Source organism: Rhinolophus ferrumequinum, chromosome 27, assembly GCF_004115265.2.
Source record: "Rhinolophus ferrumequinum isolate MPI-CBG mRhiFer1 chromosome 27, mRhiFer1_v1.p, whole genome shotgun sequence".
NCBI lineage: Eukaryota > Metazoa > Chordata > Mammalia > Chiroptera > Rhinolophidae > Rhinolophus > Rhinolophus ferrumequinum.
The window spans coordinates 8,249,844-8,273,428 of NC_046310.1; the positions used below are offsets into that span (position 1 = coordinate 8,249,844).

General features: G+C 38.4%; 1 protein-coding gene across 1 annotated transcript in view; it reads right to left on the reverse strand.

The window, feature by feature from the left end:
* Positions 1–23,585, reverse strand: part of USH2A (usherin) — a 559,517-nt gene that overhangs the window by 446,463 nt on the left and 89,469 nt on the right. Inside the window, exons 9-11 of the mRNA XM_033099662.1 lie at positions 20,977–21,172; positions 18,036–18,166; positions 2,834–3,029 (exon numbers count right to left, since the gene is read on the reverse strand). Coding sequence (XP_032955553.1) covers positions 2,834–3,029; positions 18,036–18,166; positions 20,977–21,172 — 523 coding nt within the window. The remainder of the gene's footprint in view (positions 1–2,833; positions 3,030–18,035; positions 18,167–20,976; positions 21,173–23,585) is intronic.

Consider the following 23,585-nt stretch of genomic DNA (forward strand, 5'->3'; position numbering starts at 1 on the left):
TGCTCCTATATTTTATCATTTTCAATTAATATAAATTATGCTCTCCTCGGCTCATAAAGTAATCACATTGCCTGTCATAGTGTCTGCTTCAGAACATACTTCTTTAAACACTAAATAAATTCTGCTGTTTAGATAGCTTCTCTTTGAAGGAGTATATACATTTCACAAACAGAGGAAAATGTTTTAACACCTCAACTTAAATCTCTGACAACTTAGATTAGGTTCAAAAAGAATATTACAAGGCAAAGGAATAAAAAAAATGTTTTTTTTTAATAGTAAATGTTGACATGCAAAACACTTTCTTTAGCTACCCTTCACATGTCCACGAATTTAAATAACTGATTATGAGGGGATGAAGCAATTGCAACATTTACTTCAAGCTTTAACAGCATTAAAAAAAATTAGTCCTAAAATAACAGTCAAAAACACACTCAGGAACTCATTTGTAGAAAAGCATTTCCTAAATGGGAAGAAAATGCATAATATATATGTATATATATGAATAAAAATTCAAGAACTCCAATGCAAGGCAAGTTCTTTAACAGTGATGGATGACTCACCTAAGGCATATCATTTAATTTCAATAAGGAAAATAAAAAAGGACCACTATTGCTGCAAATTTTAAAAATAACTGTATTGTTAACAAGAATTATGACTCATTTTGAACTATTAAAATTGGTCTACATGGATTCATATCATATCAGTTTTAAAAATATGCGCAGTGCTTATTTGAATATGCCATACATATTCCTGACAGGTAATCTATCCCTAACGATACCCAGGAAGGCCTACAGGGCATCACATTCTGTGTTAACAAGTACAGGCGAGTTAGCACACTTGGCATTTAATTCACATTCTTCTCCTTTTTTATTCTAGATGAATGACCTACTTTAATAAAATTATTGGTGCTAATGCATTTTACTGGTGATAGAATCATTAGTAAGATTTAACAGTTTTGTTAACTCTAACAGTTTGCTTTCTGAAGCAGATACAACACACACTTGTGTTTTCTGGGCTTTTTTTCCCTTGTTCCTAACAAGGTAAAAGTGAATCAGGTCACTTGCCAATCCCATTTCAAAAAGAAATATGTGTACATACCAAGTTTGTATTTGTATTAAAAATACAGAATGTGCAGAAATAACTTCAGAAATGATAGTATCAAAGTGGTGATTTTTACCTTCAAATAAATATGTTGTCCTGCAGAAAACTATCTGGATCAACCAGTAAAACAGGTAAATGGCAGGGAGGTCATAACAAATTCAAAGTCAATAGTAACGTTTGAGTTTTTTTTTTTTTTTCCTTCCTTAGGCTGTGAAATCTAATCATCATAAGAGAGATTCCACTGACCTAGAGAAGTAACTATTCCATTGTATTTAAAGGCATTTCTTTAAACTGTGTTTTCACATTTTGAATTTAAAATATATTTCACATTAAAAAACAAAGGCTGCCTTATAGATTAAATTCTAAGGTGTAAAATTCATTCAGCATCCAGACAACACTTACACAAAAAACGTGCTTCTCTGTATAAGATGGTCATGTGTGCTTTCTGTAGTTTGTGTGTTTGAAATGCAAGGGCTTTATATATATATATTTGATATAATCTTTCTTTAAACCAGAGAACTCTTGTGTGATACCATTAAGCACACCCATATCATGTTTTATTAAATTAAAATGATTGGCTGAATCAATAAAATGACGTACATACATCAACATATAGAAAAGGTAAAATCATTTGTATTGGTGTTATATCGCGGAAACAAAAATGCTTTTCAGAATGACACGTTCACATGTATGTGTAGCTTTATGTACGCATTTCCGTGTGGTCTGTGTGCAGGTACGTGTCTGCCAGGCATGCTTTTATTATAAGTTTCAGGTCACTGTTAGAAAACCATGGAAGGCTCGGTGTCTTGAATGACAATAGAAAGGCAAAGGTCTTTTTTAAACTTCCTATATGAACCAAGACATGTTCAGTTACAATACAAGACTCACTTCATCAGGAAACTTTCCTCTCATAATATTCTCATATATCAAAATTTCAAAGTGCATTATGTACATAGTGCATTTTGGGCACTTGATAAATTTTGTCCTTATGTGGCTGTGGTTCCCCTCAAAAATGTTGGATGTAATAAATTGCTATAATCAAATCTAATTTCTGAAAAATACCTGTGGGAGTAACAAACAAAAAAGCACGTCGTGTATAAAAAAATGATAAATAACACTGAAGCTGGCTGTTTATTATAATCAGCTTGGCACTGAATTACAAAATTAAAATTAGGTGGCCCTTTATAACTAACCCTAGCAATACACATGATCTGTGGAATTATGTTGACTTATTTTGCATTTCATAGGAACAGTTCAAAGAAATATAATAGAAAAAAATGGAGAGATTTATCACAAAGGACCCTGTAGCACAGAATATTTTGAAAAAAAAATCCATTTATTTTGGTCTATTAAGAAAACTAGCATGGAAATGATTTGCTTAGAACTCATTAAGTATAAAACATTTTGAAAAAGTGCTAATTTTCTAAAAGAAACATCTATGCAGTAAGCAAATTATATTTTTCTATGACTTATTAGTATGGGCCATGTGAACGAATGCAGCTACAGACTAAAGAAACTTCTAAAGGATTGATTAAACCAAGCTTCAAGCCGAAGTTTGATGGGATTATTAATTTAATCATTTTTAGACAGTTAATTTCTTCGAAACTGTTTTCCTTTGCCAGCCTGCCTTGAGCAAGGAAATATGCTTTACTCTTCAGTTAAGAAATCAAATCGAGAATTTTATTCCAAATGGTAATAGAGATGTGACTGTAAACTTTTGCATTACACGTACCAATAACGTTTGCTTTGCACTTGCACTGGCCTGAATTTGGGTGACAGGTAATATCTCCATCCACTGTCCCAGAGGTATTGCAGTTGCAAGGCCTACAGCCATCAGGCTCCAGCTCTTGGAGATTGTAGAATCCATTCTGGCACTGATTGCACCGTCTGCCAGAAACACGTCTCTTACAATTACACTGGCCTCCAATCTAGAGAACATACAACATTTTGTAGAAAGATGAACACATCTATTTTTAGATAATTTGCTCATTAGGTACAAGACAGGGAGGGAGGGAAGAAAAAAAAACTTTAAATGTTAAACAGACAAAAAGGTAATAAGGTATTTTTCCTCCTGACACAAAAACATAGGAGGCTTCAGCAGGGTGAATATATAGAACCGAATGAAAATAAACCCCATAGTCAGTAGTATATGACTAAAAGGGTAATGTGGAATTAAGCATTAAGTGCCATATTAAAAAAAAATCAAAATATAGTCATGTGGAGACTGAAAACAGAACAGACAGCAGTTAATTTAGTCTTTACAACTTGACCTCTGTTTCGTTCCTCTCGTTTACTATCTCTTTTCATCCAAACTTATTTTATACGTACCAGGTACTTAAGGAAGATTCTATAATAATATCATCCCATCAAGGTTTTAATAATGTTTAACATCAAAGTATTCATCAATAACATCTATTTATGCCCACTGATACTGAGCCTGATAAGATGCTTTTTGTTTTGTTTTGTTTTGTTTTGTTTTTACACAATCCTGCTTTGAGGAATATTTCAGCATATCTCTGGTTCTTTTGTAGCATAACTTAATCACATTAAGCATATTTAGCTGATTTATGCTGCAGTTAAAAAATGGGGGAAAAGTTACATGTTTTAGAGTACTGTCAAGCAAAATAGCTGAAAAAAGGCATATTTTTCTTCTTCAAGCTGTTATTTGAGAATGAAAATACATAAAACATTTAACGTTCATTCTACTGTATACATAGATCATACTACATTGGTTTAAGAGGATAATTAAGAGCTAAAGCTTTTCCTTAGGGAACATACACATATAAACTGTTGAGTAAATATGAGAAATTCAATAGCTTTCACAAAAGATGGGGTACAGATATGAAATTCTCTTGTAAAGTCACTGGCATTTCTCCCCAACTTCCTTTCGCTTGGACTGAATCCACCTCTCCTCACTTTCAGGCAGGAAAGTACATGTGAAAAGATACGGTTTGATTTACCTTGAATCTCAGGGATGGTCCAAAAAAGCCCTATGATGCTGGGATTCGGTTACGAAGATGCAGCGAAGGGCTTTTGAATTAAATAATTTTTACAAATCTATCAGTGTCTCATTTTACCTCATGTGAGAAATAAGGACTCACTAGGGTCACTCTTTGAGGATGAAATAATTGATATGAAAATGTCTAAAACTCTGACAAATAAAGGTTGATACATGCATCAGACGTCATTGTAGATAAGAATGGACCTCAGTATCGAAGATGCACGCAAGTCCAGAAAGATAGCCAAGGACCCCAAACTGCCTCCTCGGTCCAGGCTGCCCTCCCCACCCCCACTTTCACCCAGCCCCTTGGGAAGCAGAATGTCACTCAACACAGACCTGATCTGGTCTGCAGAAAGAGGTGGCACTTATTGGTGGGTATGTGTTATGTACAGCCACGAAAAGCACAGCACATCACGTCCAACACCCTATAATTAAGCCCTTATTTTCTGCTGTGGCTTTTCAGGTATTAATTAGTCCTGTTCCCTAAACCGTTGGCAAGCCCTTTCGGGAATTGGACATACATTACATGTCTGGCAAAGAATAACTTCATACACACCCCATGTCTAATGAGCACTCTTTCAGAGGTCAAGAGCAAGATAGCGTGAAAAAAGACAAAAAGAAAAAGAAGTGTATTCTGTGCCAAACTTGATCTTTTCTATATTTTTGTTGCATTCTTATTTAAATATAATGCACATAGCACCTGGGACGACCATGACTCTGGAGTGTTAGAGAAGACTGCCTGCAATCCTAATTCCATTCCTGTTGAAAGACAAAAGGGCTGGCTCCTTAAGTTTGTAAGAATTCTGTGTATATTCTCTTGGTCACCCTGGTCCTCATTCCTGCTTCTTCCATTTCGGAATACTTTTGCCACCTGAGAGCTCACCCTATAGGTGAACCTTGGCCAATGCCTCAATTTCAAAAAAGGAATTCTTGTTATATATATATATATATATATATATATATATATATATATATATATATATATATATATAAAATTAATAAAAATTAAACTTTACTAATGTTTTGGGTGAAAGAATAGTGAGGGCTGTACTTTGCAACCGATGTATCTTTTTAGCTTTCCCACAACTGGAGATTTTCATAGGTTTCTGCACTCCAATGAGCCACTATCTTGTCTCCCTATTCCTCACCCCTCCCTAATGATGTTTACTTTCCCTCTTTACACCCACCTCTCACTTTTCATACAGAACATCTCAAAAGCATCCATTACTGCCTCGATTTTTACAACACCACAGTCTAATTAAGGTGCTTCTTTTCAACCAAATCAGATCTCTCTGTACGAAAAACTGTGTTGCAAACAAGATCATACTATTTTACTACCATTGCATTAACCTAAATGTTTGTATAATACATATAAATTATACTTCTCTATGTTAACTACACCCTAAAATGTGAATTAAAAGTAAGAGACAAAAGGCTTTATAGTTTTATAAAATGAGTTCATTTTAATTGGTTTCTCAAAATTCACCTGAAAACGCAGCTTTATTTCTGTACAACTCAGCGGTAGATTCTCTTAATTTTATGTGAGAGAATATAAATCTACTCATAGTCTAAGACCAATTTCTGTCCACCAAGAAGTACAAAGAGAGAAAGGTATGCCCTCTCCCTTTAACAATGCACTTCCGAAAATTCAGATACAATACTTGTGTGTCCCCGTGCATTTTGGCAGACCATTTCTGCACTAACCTGAGGCTCATTTACTGGTTTTCTTTGGCCAACAGGATGTCAGTAAATATGATGCAAGCAAAGGCTTGAAATGCTTACAGTTTGGCATCCATCCCCTCTTACTGGGCTTGGAACCTTGACACTGTCTTGGAAAGTACTGGAAACAGGTACTATTCTCAACCTTGTCTGAGTGCTAAGCACCATGATCCTCCATGGTTTCAGGTTGCATCTTTCCCATCCTCACACACATGCAATGATCGACAGTCAGCTGAACCCTTAAACCGTGTTTCCCCAAAAACAAGACCAGGTCTTATATTAACGTTTGCTCCAAATGACACATTAGGGCTTATGTTTAGGGGATGTCATCCTGAAATATCAGGCTAGGGTTTCTTTTCCGGTTAGGTCTTATTTCTGGGGAAACACAATAGGAGATGCCCCGTGGATCTCTGGAATTATCCTTCTGTGCTGCTCTCTCTGCAAACTCTAGTTGTTTTGTTCTCACCAAAGTCTCAGCTCATCTCTTCAATCCAGGGAACCCTCTGGGTTTCACCTGGGTTCTCCCTCCCTGGTCCTCGGCCTGGAAATTCTCTCAAGGTGGTAACAAAGGGCAACTACAGAACCTGGTTAACTTGCTTCCTGACACTTTTGGACATCGGCCACACTGCCTGCTGTCCAGGGTCTTGCAAACCATTGTTTAATATACTTTGTCCATATTTTGTTTATTTCAGGTGGGAAGGTAACTCAGGTTCCACTATTCTGTTTGCTTGGAAGGAAAAGTCTCAATTTTTTTTTTTTTAACCTCACAAAACAACTATAAACTGAATTTACAAGATGACTAAATCCAAAGTGAATTTTCATGAGTTGCACCATAGATGGGTAAACATTTAACATAAGCTCTAAGTTCTGAACTCAAATCAGACACAGCTCCAAGGAAACTTGGCAGACATGCTTCTGCTGATTGTAACACAAAAAAAGGAACTGTAGAGATCAAAAACTGCACACCATCCATTGACTGTTCAAAGCAGCCAAAATCAGAGTTCTGAAACTTCCATCATCCCATCAGCATAACTTTTCCTTAAAGACAAAATCTGAAACTTGCATAATCTGCTTGAGAATGCCAAGAGATAGACTTAGTTTCCATGAAGAAGAACATGGCAGAGAAAAGCTACAGAGATAATAAGATCTCTATATTGATATCTGGGAGTCTAACACTTGCAAGGAAAAGCTCTCTTGCTGTTCATTCATACATACAAGAGAAAAGTCCAGTTTGGAAATGTTTTAGCATTTCATTATAGACTAGAACAGGCAACAGGGATTCATCAGACATTTGTGCAAAATTTCCAACATGAAAAACAGGGACCAAAAAAAAAAGAAAAAAAAAAAGAAAAAGAAAGAAGGAAAAAGCCACATTACAACCCACATTACAATGTAAGCGCCACAATAGCAGGAGTTTGAGTCATTTTACCATTTGTGAAATGCATGACTGGTTACTTCAGAGAAGAAGCCAAACTGTAGAAAGATCAAGTTACTTCTTGGGGGCCAGACAGCTAGTAAGGGGCCTGACTGTCACCCAGATCTTTGCCTATCATCACTATTCTAAATTCACCGGCTGTGATAAACTACGAGTCTAACAGCAGCCAGAAGACCCAGGGAAGGTCAAGGCAACGGCCTATCTCTGTGATCAGCCAGGTACCAGCGCAAGCATCAGCCATGCAGCCCAGTTAGTATTCATGAATTTCTCTGAAGACCACTGGTGTTCGCAAGGGGTTGCTACATATCGCCTTGTGACCACTGTCTGGCCCTCCCCCTTTTGGACCATCCTGCAAAAGTCAGCAGCTCCAGACTATGCAGCAATGGGAGATACCCACGGTCAATTGTGTGATAACTGAAACAGTGCATTTGGCAGGGATATTAGTGGCAACAGAAAAGACTAAGATTCTGCAATAATTGTTGTAGTCGGCTTTCTCAACTATCCTCTACATTAAGAAATGGAATTCTATCAGGGTGAATTTAAGGCATCGAATAATCCTTACATGATAACTTGTGTGTGTGTGAAAACAGCACTTTTGTGTTTCAAGAAAATGTGCACCATAATGTAAAGATTAATAAATTAGATGAGCACAGTAGATATTTATCAGAGGTTCTCTACATAGCAGACCCCATATTTTAAGTAATTTAAAGCTACATTTTTAAAACAGTAGAACTATACGTCTTCCTAAGCACTGTTTGGCTGGTGGTAGAGACAGTCTAATATTCTATAGATTATGTTTTCTCAGAGAACTCACTGACAGCCAATGAGGTAATATTGATGTTACCAAACAAATTTGAAAAGTAAACTCAAACGTCTAAGAATAGGAAGTGTACCTGGAAATTGAATTTGATTTGGAGAGTTCTGTTTGAAGAGAGATACAAAAGAGAGCAAAAAAGAAATATTTTAACCAATGAGTACATTCTTGAGAATAGACACTGATGGGTAAAGTGGCTGAGGAAGGAAGAGAAATGGGAGCCCTAACACAAGATGGAAAACGACACAACAGCTCGGGCTTACATTTTTACCAGGTGTTCTATATTTCAGTTTAAATCAGGTAGTCAAAGCTGAAAGAGATCCGACAGGAATCGTGGACATTGATTATATGGCCACAGAGGTCTTGAGTTTCTCCAAATCCTAACAAATATAGGCAGAACTGAACGGCAACACCAAAAAAGGCCATGAAGAATACTTATAACACAACTGAAGAGCAGCTACCCCCAGAAATCCCCAAAGAGGAGCAAGTGTCACATGGCCTGCACGGTATCAGCAGCTGTGTGAAGAAAGCAGGGAGAAGTCATGGGGCATCTGACTTTCCAAAGACCCGAGCACTAGAGGACACAGAGTGCATTTCAGAACGAGCAACACAAGTGGGATGGGTGATGGTGATAACAGAAGGTAAAAGGGATCAAATATATGGTGATGCAAGGAGACCTGACCCTGGATGGTGAACACACCATGTGATCTATAAAACCTATGTAACTTTACTAACCATTGTCACCCCAATAAACTTGAATAAAACAAAAAAAAACAGGAAGTGATGGCAAAAGATCTGCTATGGAAACTGAAGAGACTGGAATCGGGTAGCTTCCTGAACTCTCAAAATGGACTGAGCCAGGCACACTTCCATGGCGAGGCCCCACACTGGGCAGAAACCACTGAGAATGGACAGGCAGGAGAGAGAGTTCAAGTAGGAAACACTTTTAAAAACAGCGATTTTGAACTTAGGACAGGTTTCTCACTGGCAATGACAGAGTTAAGTCTTACAAAGTTGATTTTAAAATAATAATAGTCAACAATACATTTTGGGACACTGAAATTTAATTTACCAGTTCCTGATGTGTCTTGTATTCACTATTATGTACCCCTCGACTAGCGCTATGGCTGGTACATAGTATTATTCCACCAAATATCCATTCACTGACTGAATTATTTAAAGTTGTTACTTCACTGAAATGCATCCAAAGATAGCATCAAATATTACAGAAGTTATAGAACTCACAATGTCTACTTGCTTTTCATGGAACGTGACGACTTCAATACCTTCTTAGAAAATACTTAATCCAACCTGCTGTCCTTTCAAGTAAAAAAACATTGTTTTTAAAACATCTGTCTCAGTCAAGCATACATGCCAGTTTTAAATACTGAAACACTTGAATATACAAATATGTATTCAACATATGTTTAGTGTATTCTAAGACGAGTCCTGTGATTACCCACAAACAGCTCCAACCTAGAGAGTTAAAAGTCCCTGACAGTTGAATCAAGGAATGCTTACTTAGAAAAAGGCATGTCGGTGGTTCTCCTGAACACAAAATACTTAAGAATTCGTGTTTAAGTACTTGCTGCCTATCCCATCACTACAATAAGTCAGCTGATTTCCTTGGAACTCGGTCTTACTGCTGTTTTCCTCAGCCATGCCTCTCTTCAAATTATTCATGGTTCCATCTCTGAGCATCAAATAAACATGGTGATTCTGAACTGAGTCAATATTGCACTATTCATACTGCTGAGTAACCGAATGTTAATTCTAGCTGGTTTTAGCAATCTTCCTAAAAAGAGCTTTCATGAAACATCTCAGCGTGTGCAGCACCACTGGTGCTTTTAAGAAATAAATACGTATTTATCTTATCTATGTTATCTATCTATCTATCTATCTATCTATCTATCTATCTATCTATCTATCATCTATCTATCATCTATCTATCTATCCATAATCTATCTACAGTATATTCTCCTAGCTAGGAACTTGCTCAGCCCTAAGATGTGGACCTGAGAATTACTACATATTTCTAGTATAGATACAATGATTTCTTTCAAGCTCCTGCCTCTCTAGAGAAGAAAAGTCCACGTCATTGTAGCAGGCTACCTTTGTAAGGTACGCACTCCACTTCAAAAATAAATAAATGAAGGTGCAGTCGTTTTGCCACATATAAGTGTCACGAGTTGGAGAATTCCAGGTGAATAATGTACATCATAATACTTGCTTCCATTTAAGTGTTTTGTGATACTGTTGTTTATCATCTTGCTCACCTGTCGAAAATATTCATTGGAGAAGAAAAGCTTCTACTTGGTAGAAAACCAAGATGTCTTGTCTTTTCCTTTCTACAATGCCCACCATTTGTCAGGCTGGTATATTTTTATAGCCTTCCCCGTCCCTCGCCAAAAGGCATTTCCAAGAAACTGTTTTCCAAACTTCCCCGCCATACTCTCCAAGGAGTGTGCAAAAGGTCACACCCTGAAGCTCAAACAAAAAATGAGAGTCGGCATGGAATACATTTTTTCTCGTCTTTGAGTGTTCAAGATGAGCAGTGTGTAAAGATGTTCCCCACACACTGCTGTGCCCGGCAATGGCTACACACGTGAACAGTGTGAAGAGAAAGTACCATAATTACAGTGCTTAGCTCTCAAAGGGGTATAATTTCATAGTGCATCATCCCCCGAACCCCCGATTTTTTTTTCCTGGTCTAGGTCTATTTTGGTCAGAGATTATAGGTTATAACTTGCAAAGGATGCATGTGATATATGTTACCATGTTAAATTAGAGCATTTCATAAATGTGACGAGAATGGCACAACTCCATAGTGTGGTCTTATTGTAATTTGCTACAAGATTAATGTAGTAGTTTTTAACAAGATGGTATTTTGACTTTATCAAAAAGAAAGAGCTCATAGTAGCATGTTAAATAGACACAACATGAATAAATGTGTCTTCCATGTCTATCGCTAATGTTGTATAGAAATATGCTTTTAGAAAAGTTAATGTTAGATTTAACAATCTTGTTCCATTTCAGTAAAATCAATCAAAGTTGCTATGAAATTACACAGTAGAATGCCTGCTTTCTATAGTGTTAGTTTACTGAGCCAGTGAAAGCATAAGTTCCAAATACTAAGAGAGGAAGATGTGTATCCAACATGATAAAAACGTGATAAAGAAACTAAAATCAGGCTTTTAAGAGGTGCCACTACAAAATATTGACATTAGTTTATGTGGGAGATAATAAGCTGAATCTTTGGTAAAAGCAACCACTAAGGGAGCTACATGAGCTCTTCATCATCACGCAGGACTCTATTCGAGAATCGTATTGGTTCCAAGAAATAAATTTACGACTCAATTATGCGCACATTGTTAGTTACTCAATATTTAGGAAATTTTTTAGTCGTTAGGATTAAATTCATAGGATGTGGTATAATGAGCCCAAGGCAAATGGCTGTGTCCTTCCCACCTTTGGAGAGTGTACATAAATATCCAGTGCAACAATCTGCTGTGGGACACGCATGTAAGACTCAGCATCTCTAACGTTATTTCACTCTGGGCTTTGGAAACAAAGGATGTAAGTTTAGAATCTCTGCTCCAACCGGCTGTTAGTGGCATGATCTCGGAAGTGTCACCTACTTTCTCAGAGGCTCAGTGTCCCTAGCAATATCGTGGTAAGGGAATAACTGCGCCTAACCGGTAAGGGCTTCACTGACTGAAAGTGCTTGTCATAATCCTTTGCACATGACAAATGCGAAACAAACAGAACGTGTTAAGAATCTTACCGTCGAGTTTATCCTCCTGTCTTTTTAGCAGTATGCCATCCACCTGCCAATCTGTCTCACACATTTCAAAACGTGGCACTCCCGGACATGGCACCCAAACCGCACGTGGGCGGGTCAAGGTGGAGACCAGTCTTTCAGCGCGCAAGGAGCTTAACTGTCCCCCAGTCCTGCAGAGCATGGCGCCCAGTGTCCTTGCCACTGACTCGCCCTTGATACCAGCAGTGCACCTGCCTCCAGAAATGATCAGCATGTTGGTTTGGCTGACAAAGGAGGAAGGAGGCCGGCTACACTCTGAATAAACAAGCATCATCACAAAGCACATATGAAGGGTCGCTATGATGCACTGACTAGATTTTAAAACTCACTACACCCATATCATATGATACAGGTATAGCGTATTTCCATCTCTCTCTGTCTCTCTCTCTGTCTGTCTGTCTCTCTCTCTCTCTCTCTTTCTCTCTCTCTCTCTCTTGCCCTCCCTTTTTCCCTCCCTCCCTCAACTTTCAATGCTGGCTGCTCTTGGTAAAACTCTTAAAATACTCATTTCCAAAAGCCTTCAAAATCTAAGATCCCTAAGCATCCTCAATGCTATGGTCTCTCTTTGCTTGCCCCCCTGTCCGTCTGGGAGCACTTGGAGGGCAGTGGTTATTCTCTCATTTGCTTGTCCCTGGGGCCTCTCTCACATGTGGTCATGAACAAGCATTTTCACCTTGCATGTAAGCTGGCTCTTCCCCCACCCACATCCTATTCCTTTTTTTCTGGCATGTGCTGATACAGTTGTACAAAGCATCTTCCATGGGCGCCTGTGCCACTATACAGGGTCCAGCCCCAAGCAGGCACTGCCACCAATATGAATGGTCAGGTAACCCCGAGATACCAATGAGATACTCTATCCTCAGGGCTTCTCGTTAAACAGAAGCAGTCTCTTCTGTAGTAGAAGAGAACATCCTTTTCACTCTCGGGCTACTTTCTGTCACGTGGGTATTGAGCAGAGACTCCTGGCTCTCCATCAACATCCACTCTCCTCTTCCATGGTACACAGTGTAGCTAGGAAGTGGCTACTCAGACGGACTACATTTTCCCAGACCGCCATGTAGGTAGTGTTGCCACGTGACTAGCTCTCACCAACAGCACTGACAGCAGAAGAGATGTGTGCCTGTTTTGGACCAAGACTTTTAAAAGGTGGGAGTTGTTTCTCTGCACTGTCTTTCCTTTCCTAGGGGAAGGCAGAGCCAGGCAATGGAAGAAAGCTGTGTCCCTGAGCTGTCATAAGAAGGAGAGCCACCCAGCAACCAGGAACAGCTGCCCTGGAGGGGTTATGCAAACAAGAAATTAACTCCGAGATTGTTTAGGCCATTGGACATTTGGGGATCTATCTGTTACATCTGTTTAGATTTCAGTAGCAATGCAATGGGCCTTGTATCACACTGTGTGACACATATTAGTGAAATCAACATTCAGTTGATACTTAACAGCCCTGCCAATGCTATTCTCACTGTTGAATCTAGCCTTAAATGCCTGAGATATTAATAGCTGCCCAATTTTGCACACCCTGGGCCTTGGGGTGAACTCATTCCCGAGGAGAAGCCAGATGTGTCCAAACACGTGGAACTCGACTTAGAGTTTGGGACCCTCACCTCAGTGACAGTGGCATCCATTTTATGTCCAGGTATCAGGTCGGTGCAAAAGTAATTGCAGTTTTTGCAATTTTTAACCTTTTAAACCGCAATTACTTTTGCACCAACCTAAGTTGGTCATAACCGTGGTTCTTGGATACACCCTTCAGTACGAGCCTTTCTATCAAGCTAAGGTCCATTTTCCCCTTCTTTTCCAATTTGCACCCCAGCACCTTTGTTCCTTTATAGCTGGCCCTCTGCATTGTCAGGTGAGTCAGTTATCACTCAGCTCATCAGCTGCAAGAGAAATGTTACCACTCGTCTCGCCTCACGTCTCTGCAGGAGAGACCACATGACTAACGCCCAAATCTTCAGGTCTTTCTTTAAGCTCTAGTTGAGCTCCCCACCTTTCATATCCTTCACCATCTTAAGGCTTATGGTCAATATTTGTACATCACACGATTTGGGCTAAAGCTTCTCATAGGCTGAACAAACTTGTGCGTTGTATCTATTTGTACACTTTAATGTTTGGGTAACACAAAATACAAGGCGAAATGTTTCTGCCAAACTCACACAGTGCCTTTTGGACATGTTGTGGTAATTAATGACAAATACCTCGTCTGAGCAGATGAAAAAGCATTGATGAACTGCAGGAAATGGTGCATTATGCAGAGAAAGTATATTCTGCTCCATTTTTTAACGTATTTTCCGGAAAATTATCACTCTGGCGGAACAATCAATTTTCATGAGTAGGCTCCTAATTCCTTATGATTCCATCTTCCATGGGTCAGACCTGGATATACTTCCTCCATTGATGCCTTTCCATTCCATCTAATTCATTTCAGCACCTAGTCTCCTGCCTTATTAATCTATTTTTAATGCCTCTTAATCATTTCTCTCTGTTCTGGCTCTATCGCAGCAGTCTATCGATGCCTTATCGAGCATCACAATCAACCATTCTTCTTTCTTTTTATATAATTACAACTATATTTTCAGTTTTCAGCCAACTTTCAGATTCTTTTATTTACTGTTTTTTTTTTTTTCTTTTCATTTTTTAAAGAAAATAGCTTAGGTCAAGGTCCTCTACTTTTGAGGACACAGCTTTGGGTACAATTCCACTGTGATTTAACAGAGGCTCACTGGTGTGGAAAACTTCGGACACCATTTGATTTTAACATGGGATTCAGAAGATCAAACAGAGCGAGCCCACTCCTCACCTAGTGTACACATGTGTGCATAAGGACCCACTCTCCACAACCTCTCTCCCACCTTCCCCTCTGCTTGCTGCTTCTTTTACCTATGCATCTTTGATAGACAGTGTTCCAGCAACTTCGCTGTTGAAGTGTGGTCCACTGACCAACCAGCAGCAACGGCACCACCTGAGAACTTTCACAAGGGCAGGATCTCAGTCCCCGCTCCAGGCTTCTGAATCAGAATCTGCTTTTTAAAAGGATATCTGAGATATTCACATGCACATTAAAGATTTGAGATGCACTGCGCTGGCTGATCGCCTAAGTGTTGACTGGGATGGCTTCACCCTCATGGTTTCCTCAGCTAGAACCAAGAAGACAGCCAAGTAACAGAGAGAGAGAGAGAGAAGGCAGGGGGCCTGGAGAAAACCCCAAACAGAAAAGCATCCAGACAACATAGCTTGAACGCGCGCTACGTGAGACAAGCCGTATGCTACGAACTTTCTCTTAAGGCTCCTCACATCGTCAGCACCACCTGTGCAGGTGGCTCCAGCAGGTTCTCCAGGAACACAGGCACACATATGGAGAAAAGGTCAGTAAAAAGGCAGGCTGGAGCCAGACAATGGTCTCCCACCTTGGAGTAGAGCTCACTAGGATGTCCACATCTGTGAGCTGTAGCTATGAGTTCACAGGCCCTTCTCCAGAGATTTCAGAATACTCCTTTCAAAGCATTCTTCAGGCCTGGGCCTCTATCTTGTTCTGGACTTAAGTCACACTAGCTGAGGAAAAGAGAATGGCCATCCTCCAACTCAGGACCGAAGTCAAAGAGTTCAAAGGATACAAGAAGGAAGTGCACGGCATCCTGGGAAACTCACATTCTATGTATCTGCCAAGGCTAGCAGGTGAGGCTGTTCTTAAAAGAAATAGACTTATTATCCCCACTGCAGTAAATATTAATATTTTTTTGGATCATGTCCACCTTTTGGGTCTGATGAAAGCACTGAAATCTCTCCCTCAAAGACACATAAATAAACCAACCCAAAAAATGCACGGATACACTCCTACACACAAGTTAAAGGTATATATGGATGTCCTAACACTCACCCACGGCAGCCCTAATGACCTAGGACTCTATATGAAGGACTCCACCACCAGAATATGATTCTTCCCCATCTTCTCCTCTCCTATTCATACCAACAGCATCCTTGTGTTTTAGATGTTCCATGTGTCTTGACGTTGGCATCTGTATTTTTAGGATGTAGTGACTCAGAGCATTACTTCATGCCATTCCCCAGATCTTGGCAGTCACATGAGGAAGCGTTACAACATTTCTTATGGAAGAATAAGGCAAACATGCTGTAGTTTATGAGATTGGATTGAGTTTCAAATGACACCTGCCAAAGGGAAAGTTCCTTCCAGAACACAGACTGCACCACATAGTCACTCAGGCCATTTGGAGCTGGCTCGATTCCTAAGTTATTATAACGAAATGAGACTTGAACTACTGCCTAATTTTCTTGTATGCTCCCTAATATTATTAAGGATTGTCATTTCATGAATTTTAAAAATGTCCTTGAATTCAATTTTACAGTTTATAATTCTGACATTGTTGACAACTTTTTTAGCATGTATTGTGTTATCCCATTGAAAAATGACAATAAACATTTTTAGAAGTCTTCTATAACATCATTTAGGCAAGGTGTACCTGACATTATATTTTCACATGTAATAATAATCTCTGTGTCATCTCCTTTGTGTCCGTACTTGGAGCACAAGAAAATAATAAAAACTAAGGTAAAATGTGAATGTGATTTAGAGAACATGGAGGTTTTAAATTCAGGAAACACTTCTATCACTGTATTTGTATTCAGATTCCTTTACAGAGCTCTCTGGCTACGTATCAGGACAATTTTATTTTTCCCTACTATAAAATTATCAACAAAGCAAATTAGGAAGAACAAAAGTAAAAAGAAAACATATTTTTAAAACAAAGAAAAAAATGTTAACATTTTAAAGTATGTTTTTTCTTTTAGGTATTGTTAAACTAGATTTTTGCACATGGAAAATACCAAGCTACAGAAGCATCTAAAAAAAAAAAAAATGTATTTCTCTTTTCCCTTCCCTTATCCCCACTCCTGAGATCAAAATACAGGTTAAAGTGTGTCATTATTTCCTTTCTTCTTACTGTTGAACAATATTCCATTGAGTGGATAAACTACATTTGATTTGTCCACTCATCAGTTGATTGACATTGGGTTCTTCTACAGGCTGTTATGAATAATTGGAGCTATGAATGTTCATGAATGAGACTGTGTGACGATAGATGTTTTCGTTTCGCTTGGGTATATCTATACCTGGGAGTGAAAGTGCTGGGTCATACGATAACTCTACATTTAATATGCTGCAAAACACCAGATTGGTCTCTGTCTATAAAAGTGGGTGCACGTTTTACATTCTCACCAGCAGTGCACGGGAATTCCAATTACCTCCACAGCCTCATTAATGCTTGCGATTATCGGTCCTTTTAATGACAGCCATGCCAGTGAGTGTGAAATGGTGTCTCACTGTGGTTTTGATTTGCACTTTTCTGAAGACTAATAACGTGGAGCATCTTTTCATATGCTTATTGGCCATTTGTGTATTGCCCTTGGAGATCTATCTACTTAGATCCTTTAGTCATTTTTCAGTGGGTTGTCTTTTTTTGTTATCGACTTATAAAGTCGATATAAAGGTCCTTTGTATGCACTGGAGATGAGTCTCACTGGACATGCACTTTGCAAATATTGTCTCCCATTCTTTGGGTTGAGGTAGGGTATATCAACCCAGGTTAGTTACAATCTGTGTTCATGTAGGTCATACATCAAGTTCTGTGATGTTGTAATACCAGTGTATAAAATTATAAATATTCATTGTACTGTTAAGATAGAGAGAAGGGTGGAATAAGAAATTTAGAAGCAGGACTATCATAATTTCCATTTGGATCTATGTCTAAATGACTTTTGTTGTACTATCTTCTATGGAATTAGGGAGAAAAAATTATTGTTTAATTAATATCATTTATTAAATTTAGTTCTCCAACAGTCCCAAGACATATACTCAATTTACTTCCCAGTTTACTTCAGACCCCCATTTTTTTTGACATTGGTAACATTACAACAAAAATGAGCCTTCCTTCTCTGCAAAAGAGAGTAGAGAAAGAAGGCTTATAGTTCATGTTAAGCTGCCAGGAACACTCCGAAAGCAGCCATACCTTTGAAATGCAAACATACACACAAGACATCCTGATACGCATAGTCCTCAATTTCACTAGTAGAATGTCCCCCAAATTAGTTTCTGAAAGAGAGCAATTCTTTCCCTTCGATACTGAACACTCACCTGATCACAAAGGAGGCTCGCGTTTCTGGTGCCTCCTTTCTCACAATCACAGGATTTGCAAACATCGACGGCTGAAGGGTCTGCTCCCACTGGTCGGAAAAAGTAGTCCTCACACAGCTCACAGTTCCTTCCTGCATCAGGGAAAGGTTATGCGTTATGACTCCCAAGTCATTAGAATTGTCTGCATAACTCAGCATTCAAGACTGTATTCCTTTGAGGGAATTCTATAATTTTCGGGAAGCCCATTTTAATGCACCTTTCATCTCTACCTGCCAATTTAGTGATCCAGAGCATATGAAACAATGAACCTGTTACAAACTGTGCTTTACTTCATTAAACCCCCATCTGTTATATAATACCACATTTCTAAAAGGCTGCGCTTCGCAGGGGCCCATACGTTTTCAAAGAGTTCCTTTCTACACTGAAAACTTTAATTTCCAGGGCCAGGGGCTGAATCGAAATCAAATAGGAGAAATTTCTATAGGTGTGGTAGATGATAACAGTCTAGGTAAAAGCAGCTAGGTATGTATTATTATTCCTGAAATATTTTTTTTCCGGAACTAAATATTGTAAAATAGGAGACAGCTCTTAAAATAATTACAGTATAGTTAACACGATTCAAAGGTAATGCTTCTGTGAGTACTTAGGGTCATTATTTTTCATTGCAAATAGCAATAGAAATTTATTATATTTAGATATATCAAATACATTTCATGTTAAATGTTAGACTAGGCTGACATATCAGAAATATCAGGTAATTCCTATAGTTTACAATTTACTAACTAGAAATTTTTCCTTTACGGTTTCAGACAAGAAAATAACCCAACATACAGGCAGTTTTTAAAGTAAATATGAGTAGCATATCGGACCACAGAAATAAGCAGAAATACAACTCGAGGTGATGAATTTCTCCTTTAAACATTATGCATTCTGTTCAAATATTCCTGAAATTGGCCCAGTAGTAGAGGACTATGGAAATAACTTAATCAAGTAAAAGCTCACATTCTGATGGATATGGGCCATGGACTAATTAAAAATTAAATGGATTTACAGTATTTCTAGAATATTTCCATTTACATATGCTGATGACTCCCAGCTTTGTATCTTCAATCTAGAAATATCTTCTCGGTCATTCAATGAATATTTATTGGGTGATTACCATGTTCCAAATACTGGGCCAAGTGCTGAGGATACAGTGGTGAGTAAAATACACACTACACCCTTCTCACACAGCTTGCCTGTCATCCGATGGGTAAGATGGATCTTAATTAATGACAAGAATACACATTTATAAACTGTGATAAACATAAGGTGCCACTAAAGTGCACTGACGATGCTGATCTTTTCTGAGGCATCACAAAAGGCTTTCCTTAAGAAAGGGGCTGCAGAATTGTGTTTCCAACTGCCCATGAGAGTTTCTCCTATGCCTCTTGGAAAGACACAGTGAAAATATCCAAAATGCAAGTGGCCACCTTCTCGCTAAGCTCGATCCACCTGTGTTTCCTGTCTCAATGGCTGACACCAACGTCGACCCGGCTGCTCAAACCAGACTGTTAGGCAAGAGTCTTGACCCAATGTTCTTCCTTCCCTTCCCTACACCCTATACCTTGCTCAGAAAATACTGTCACTTTCCACGCTACACATCTCTTGGACCCACTTCTCTCTGTTCACACAACCGTGAGTGGACTCCAGCATCACTCCTCACTGGGATGCAGCAGTATCCTACTCACTGAAACTACTTCTCACCCTCGCCGGTGCTTTCGCACTTTATGACCAGACGGGTCTTATAAAAACACAGAATTTATCATATCCCGTTCCTGTATAAATCCCTCAAGTGGCGTTTCATTAACCTTAGGAGAGAAGCCAAACTCTTTATCACAGTTTATAAAGCCCTCTACAATCTGGACCCTGCCTTCATTTCTAAGACCTTTCTTACCATCAGCCATTTGTCCTTCCATCACTTCTCCAAGGGGGCCATGTTTTTTGCTCCTCTGGGCCGTTGTACAACTGTTTCTCTTACTGAAAACCTTTGTTTACCCCCTCCCTCGACTGTCCTTCCTTTCACTCCTTCACCTGGTTGACTGCTACTGTACTTACCCTCTCTTGGCACTCATCGCACAATTTTGTAATTGTTCCCTCAATTGTGAGCCTTTCCCACTATGTAAGAATCCATACACAGACAGGAATATTCATTATCTTGTTAATCTTTATATTTCCAGCACCTAGCCAAGTTCTTGTGTGACATTTTAGGTCATCAGTAATTATCTAATAAATTCATTCAGTCTTCAGAGTAGCACACTTTTAAACCCATCAGACCTGGGCCATTATATTTGACAAAGTCAAAGATTGCCTACTTCTGCTCTTGACATACTAGTCCTTTAGAAAATACTATGTTTCAATGACTAGCCAAAATGCTGGATGATTTTAGAACAAGATTTTGATAATCATCTTCTGCGTTTAGTGAACATTTTGAAAAAGAGTCGTTCCAGGCTACCAGAGTCCACGCCAAATTAGAATAAATATAAATATCTCCACATGAGAATTCAGACATAATAGAAGATGAGGGTCACACGAGAAAACTTATTTTAAGAATATATATATATATATATATATATATATATATATATATATGTATGTATTTAAACTAATAATTCCTGAGTTATCCAAATATAATTTATTCAAATGCTGTGAATTAAAAAAAAAAAACTTGTTTGAAAAGATATAATCTAGGACTAGAGTACTATTTCTGCAAACTATCTAATTATTGGAGATTATGAAGATTTGATGAACCAGCTTTGGGTTTCAAACGTAACAGTAAGAAAGCACTTTTGTTAAATGACATGTAATCACCTAATGTAAAATGACATACATTGTCTACAGAAGGACAGGGGCCTCCGAAGCCAGTTCAGCCTTTGTTTACGTTGTGTCATTTGCCAGTTACCTGTTGTGTGGTGCTTACAGTCGTCACAGACTCCTCCACCCCCTCTGTGGTGCTCAGATGGAAATGGGTCCACTGAGATGTCGTAGTGGCAGCTGCTGGCATGCCCATTGCATTGACAAGGTTTACAACTGAAAGCATGGACTTGATCACCGTGGCGGAAAGGCTTGTCATTATAAAGGGGTAAGCAGCGCTCACACTGGAATGACAAAGGAAAATCAGAACGCTAAGTACACGTAAAGCTGGGATTGCTTTTTATTTTTATTTTTTTTATTTACATAGCAGGCACTTTCACTAGCTGGAAAGCTAATATCAAAGAGTTAAACCCAGCAACTGGTGCATTTTTAATAAGTTTTTACAAACCAGAAGTTAGTATACTGTAGGCACGGTAGTGTGGAACTGTAAGCAGCCGCCATGCAAGCGAAACCATGCAAAACAGTCTTAATAACCAATGGAGAAAAACCTATGATTGGCCAATGACCTTTCCTGTTTTTCTTTTTTTTTTTTTTCTTGTCAACATTTTAAACACTCGATTTCACAGGTGAAGGGCTTAGAAGTTGCCACACCGTCTAACAAGTATGAAGCTGAAAAGACTACAGAATCAGCAACTCTTCTTAGATCCTAAGGGGAAGACACAGGCAAATGGCTGCCCGGAAGACTGGAGGGACAGGCAGGCCAATCCAGGAAGTCTCAGCTCCAGGAGCAGTGACTCACAAGCACAGGGCTCCACGGAAAACAGTGCTGGCGTAGAAAAACCAGAACTATAATAGACAATCTGACGGAGGTTCAGCATGCACAAGACTGAGAGCTGAAAACTGTGGGGGGAGGGTCTAGTTAGAAAGGGGCCCCCACAATTTTGTGAGATTTCCTTTGCAGGAGCTTGACTACAGAAAATCAAAGATAAAGCAAAAACAAACAAACAAAAAATTCTAAAAGGGGAAAACGCCTAACTTATAGAGGAACAAAGATAAGAATTACATCCAACGTCTCTTCAGAAACCTTGAAAGCAAGACGAGAATGGATTAAAATATTTACACTGTTGAGAGAAAAAACAAAGACCTAGAATTCTGTATTTGGTAAAATTATGTTTCAAAAGTAAAGGCAAAATAAAGTCTCTCTCAGACCAACAAACAATGAGTGAGTGTGTTGGCAATAGACTTGCCTTGTTAGAAATATTAAAAAGAATTTCTTTAGAAAGAAGAAAAAGAATATAGATCAGAAACTCAGAACTATGTAAAGACAGGAAGAGCACTAAAGAAGGAATAAGTCAAAGTGAAATAAAAACTTTTATCTTCCTTATTCCTAACTAATCTAACAGATAACACTTTTTCAAAATAAGAATACAACAGTGCATTTGATTATATATGTTTCAAATTATATATTTGAAATGATTATATATGTGAGTTACATATACTTACGCATATGTAAATGCTTATGTATGCTTATGGATAAGTGAAATGAATAATGTAACCATACAAGAGACAGGAGGAAGGAGTTAGGAGTATCTTGCTAACGGAGGATACTTATACTACCTGTACACTGGTATAGTGTTATTTGAAACATGACTTGGATTAGTAATAAATGTATTGCAACCTCTAGGGCAACTACTAAAAGAGGTTAATAAAAAAGAGGTATAACTGCTATGTTAAGAAAGAATGGAAAACAGAATCATATAAAATGCTCAACTACAACCACAAAAATGCATAAACAAACAATAAATCGAGACACAGACATGATAGCCTTCACAAAAATTAACTCAAAATGGATCACAGACACAAATGTAAAACACACACACACAAAAAATAAAACTCCTTGAAGAAAAATAGGAGAAAACCAAGATTATTTTAGGTATGGTGATGCCTCTTAAGTACAACACCAAAGACATGATCCATGACAGAAATAGCTGATAAATTGGACTCCATTAAAATTAAAAAACTTTTGCTCTGCAAAGATAGTATCAAGAAAATGAGAAGACAAGCCACAGACAGTGAGAAAATATTTGCAAAAGACACATTTGATCAAAGACTTCTCTAAAATATACGAGTATAAATAATTCTCAAAACTCAACAGTAAGAAAACAAACCACCTTATTAAAACATGGATCAAAGACCACAACAAACACCTCACCAAAGAAAATATACAGATGGCAAATAAGTGTATAAAAAGGTTCTCCGTATTATATGTTGTTAGGGAAATACAAATTAGAACAACAATGAGATATCACTACACACCTATTAGAATAGCCAAAATCTGCAAAACACCGACAGCACCTAATGCTACTGACCTATGGGAATGCAAAATGGTGCATCCTCTTTGGAAGACAGTTGGCTGTTTCTTATAAAACGAAGCATACTTTATCATATGATTCATCCATCGTGCTCCTGGGTATTTAACCAAATGAGGTGAAAACTCATGCGCACACAAAAATCTGCTTACGAATGTTTAGAGCAGCTTTATTCATAACTGCCAAACTGGAAGCAACCAAGACGTCCTTCAGTCGGTGATGGGTAAACAAACTTTGGTACAACCAGACGATGGAATATTATACAGTGCTAAAAGGAACTGAACTATCAAGCCATGAAAAGACATTTAGGAATACTAAATGCATATTA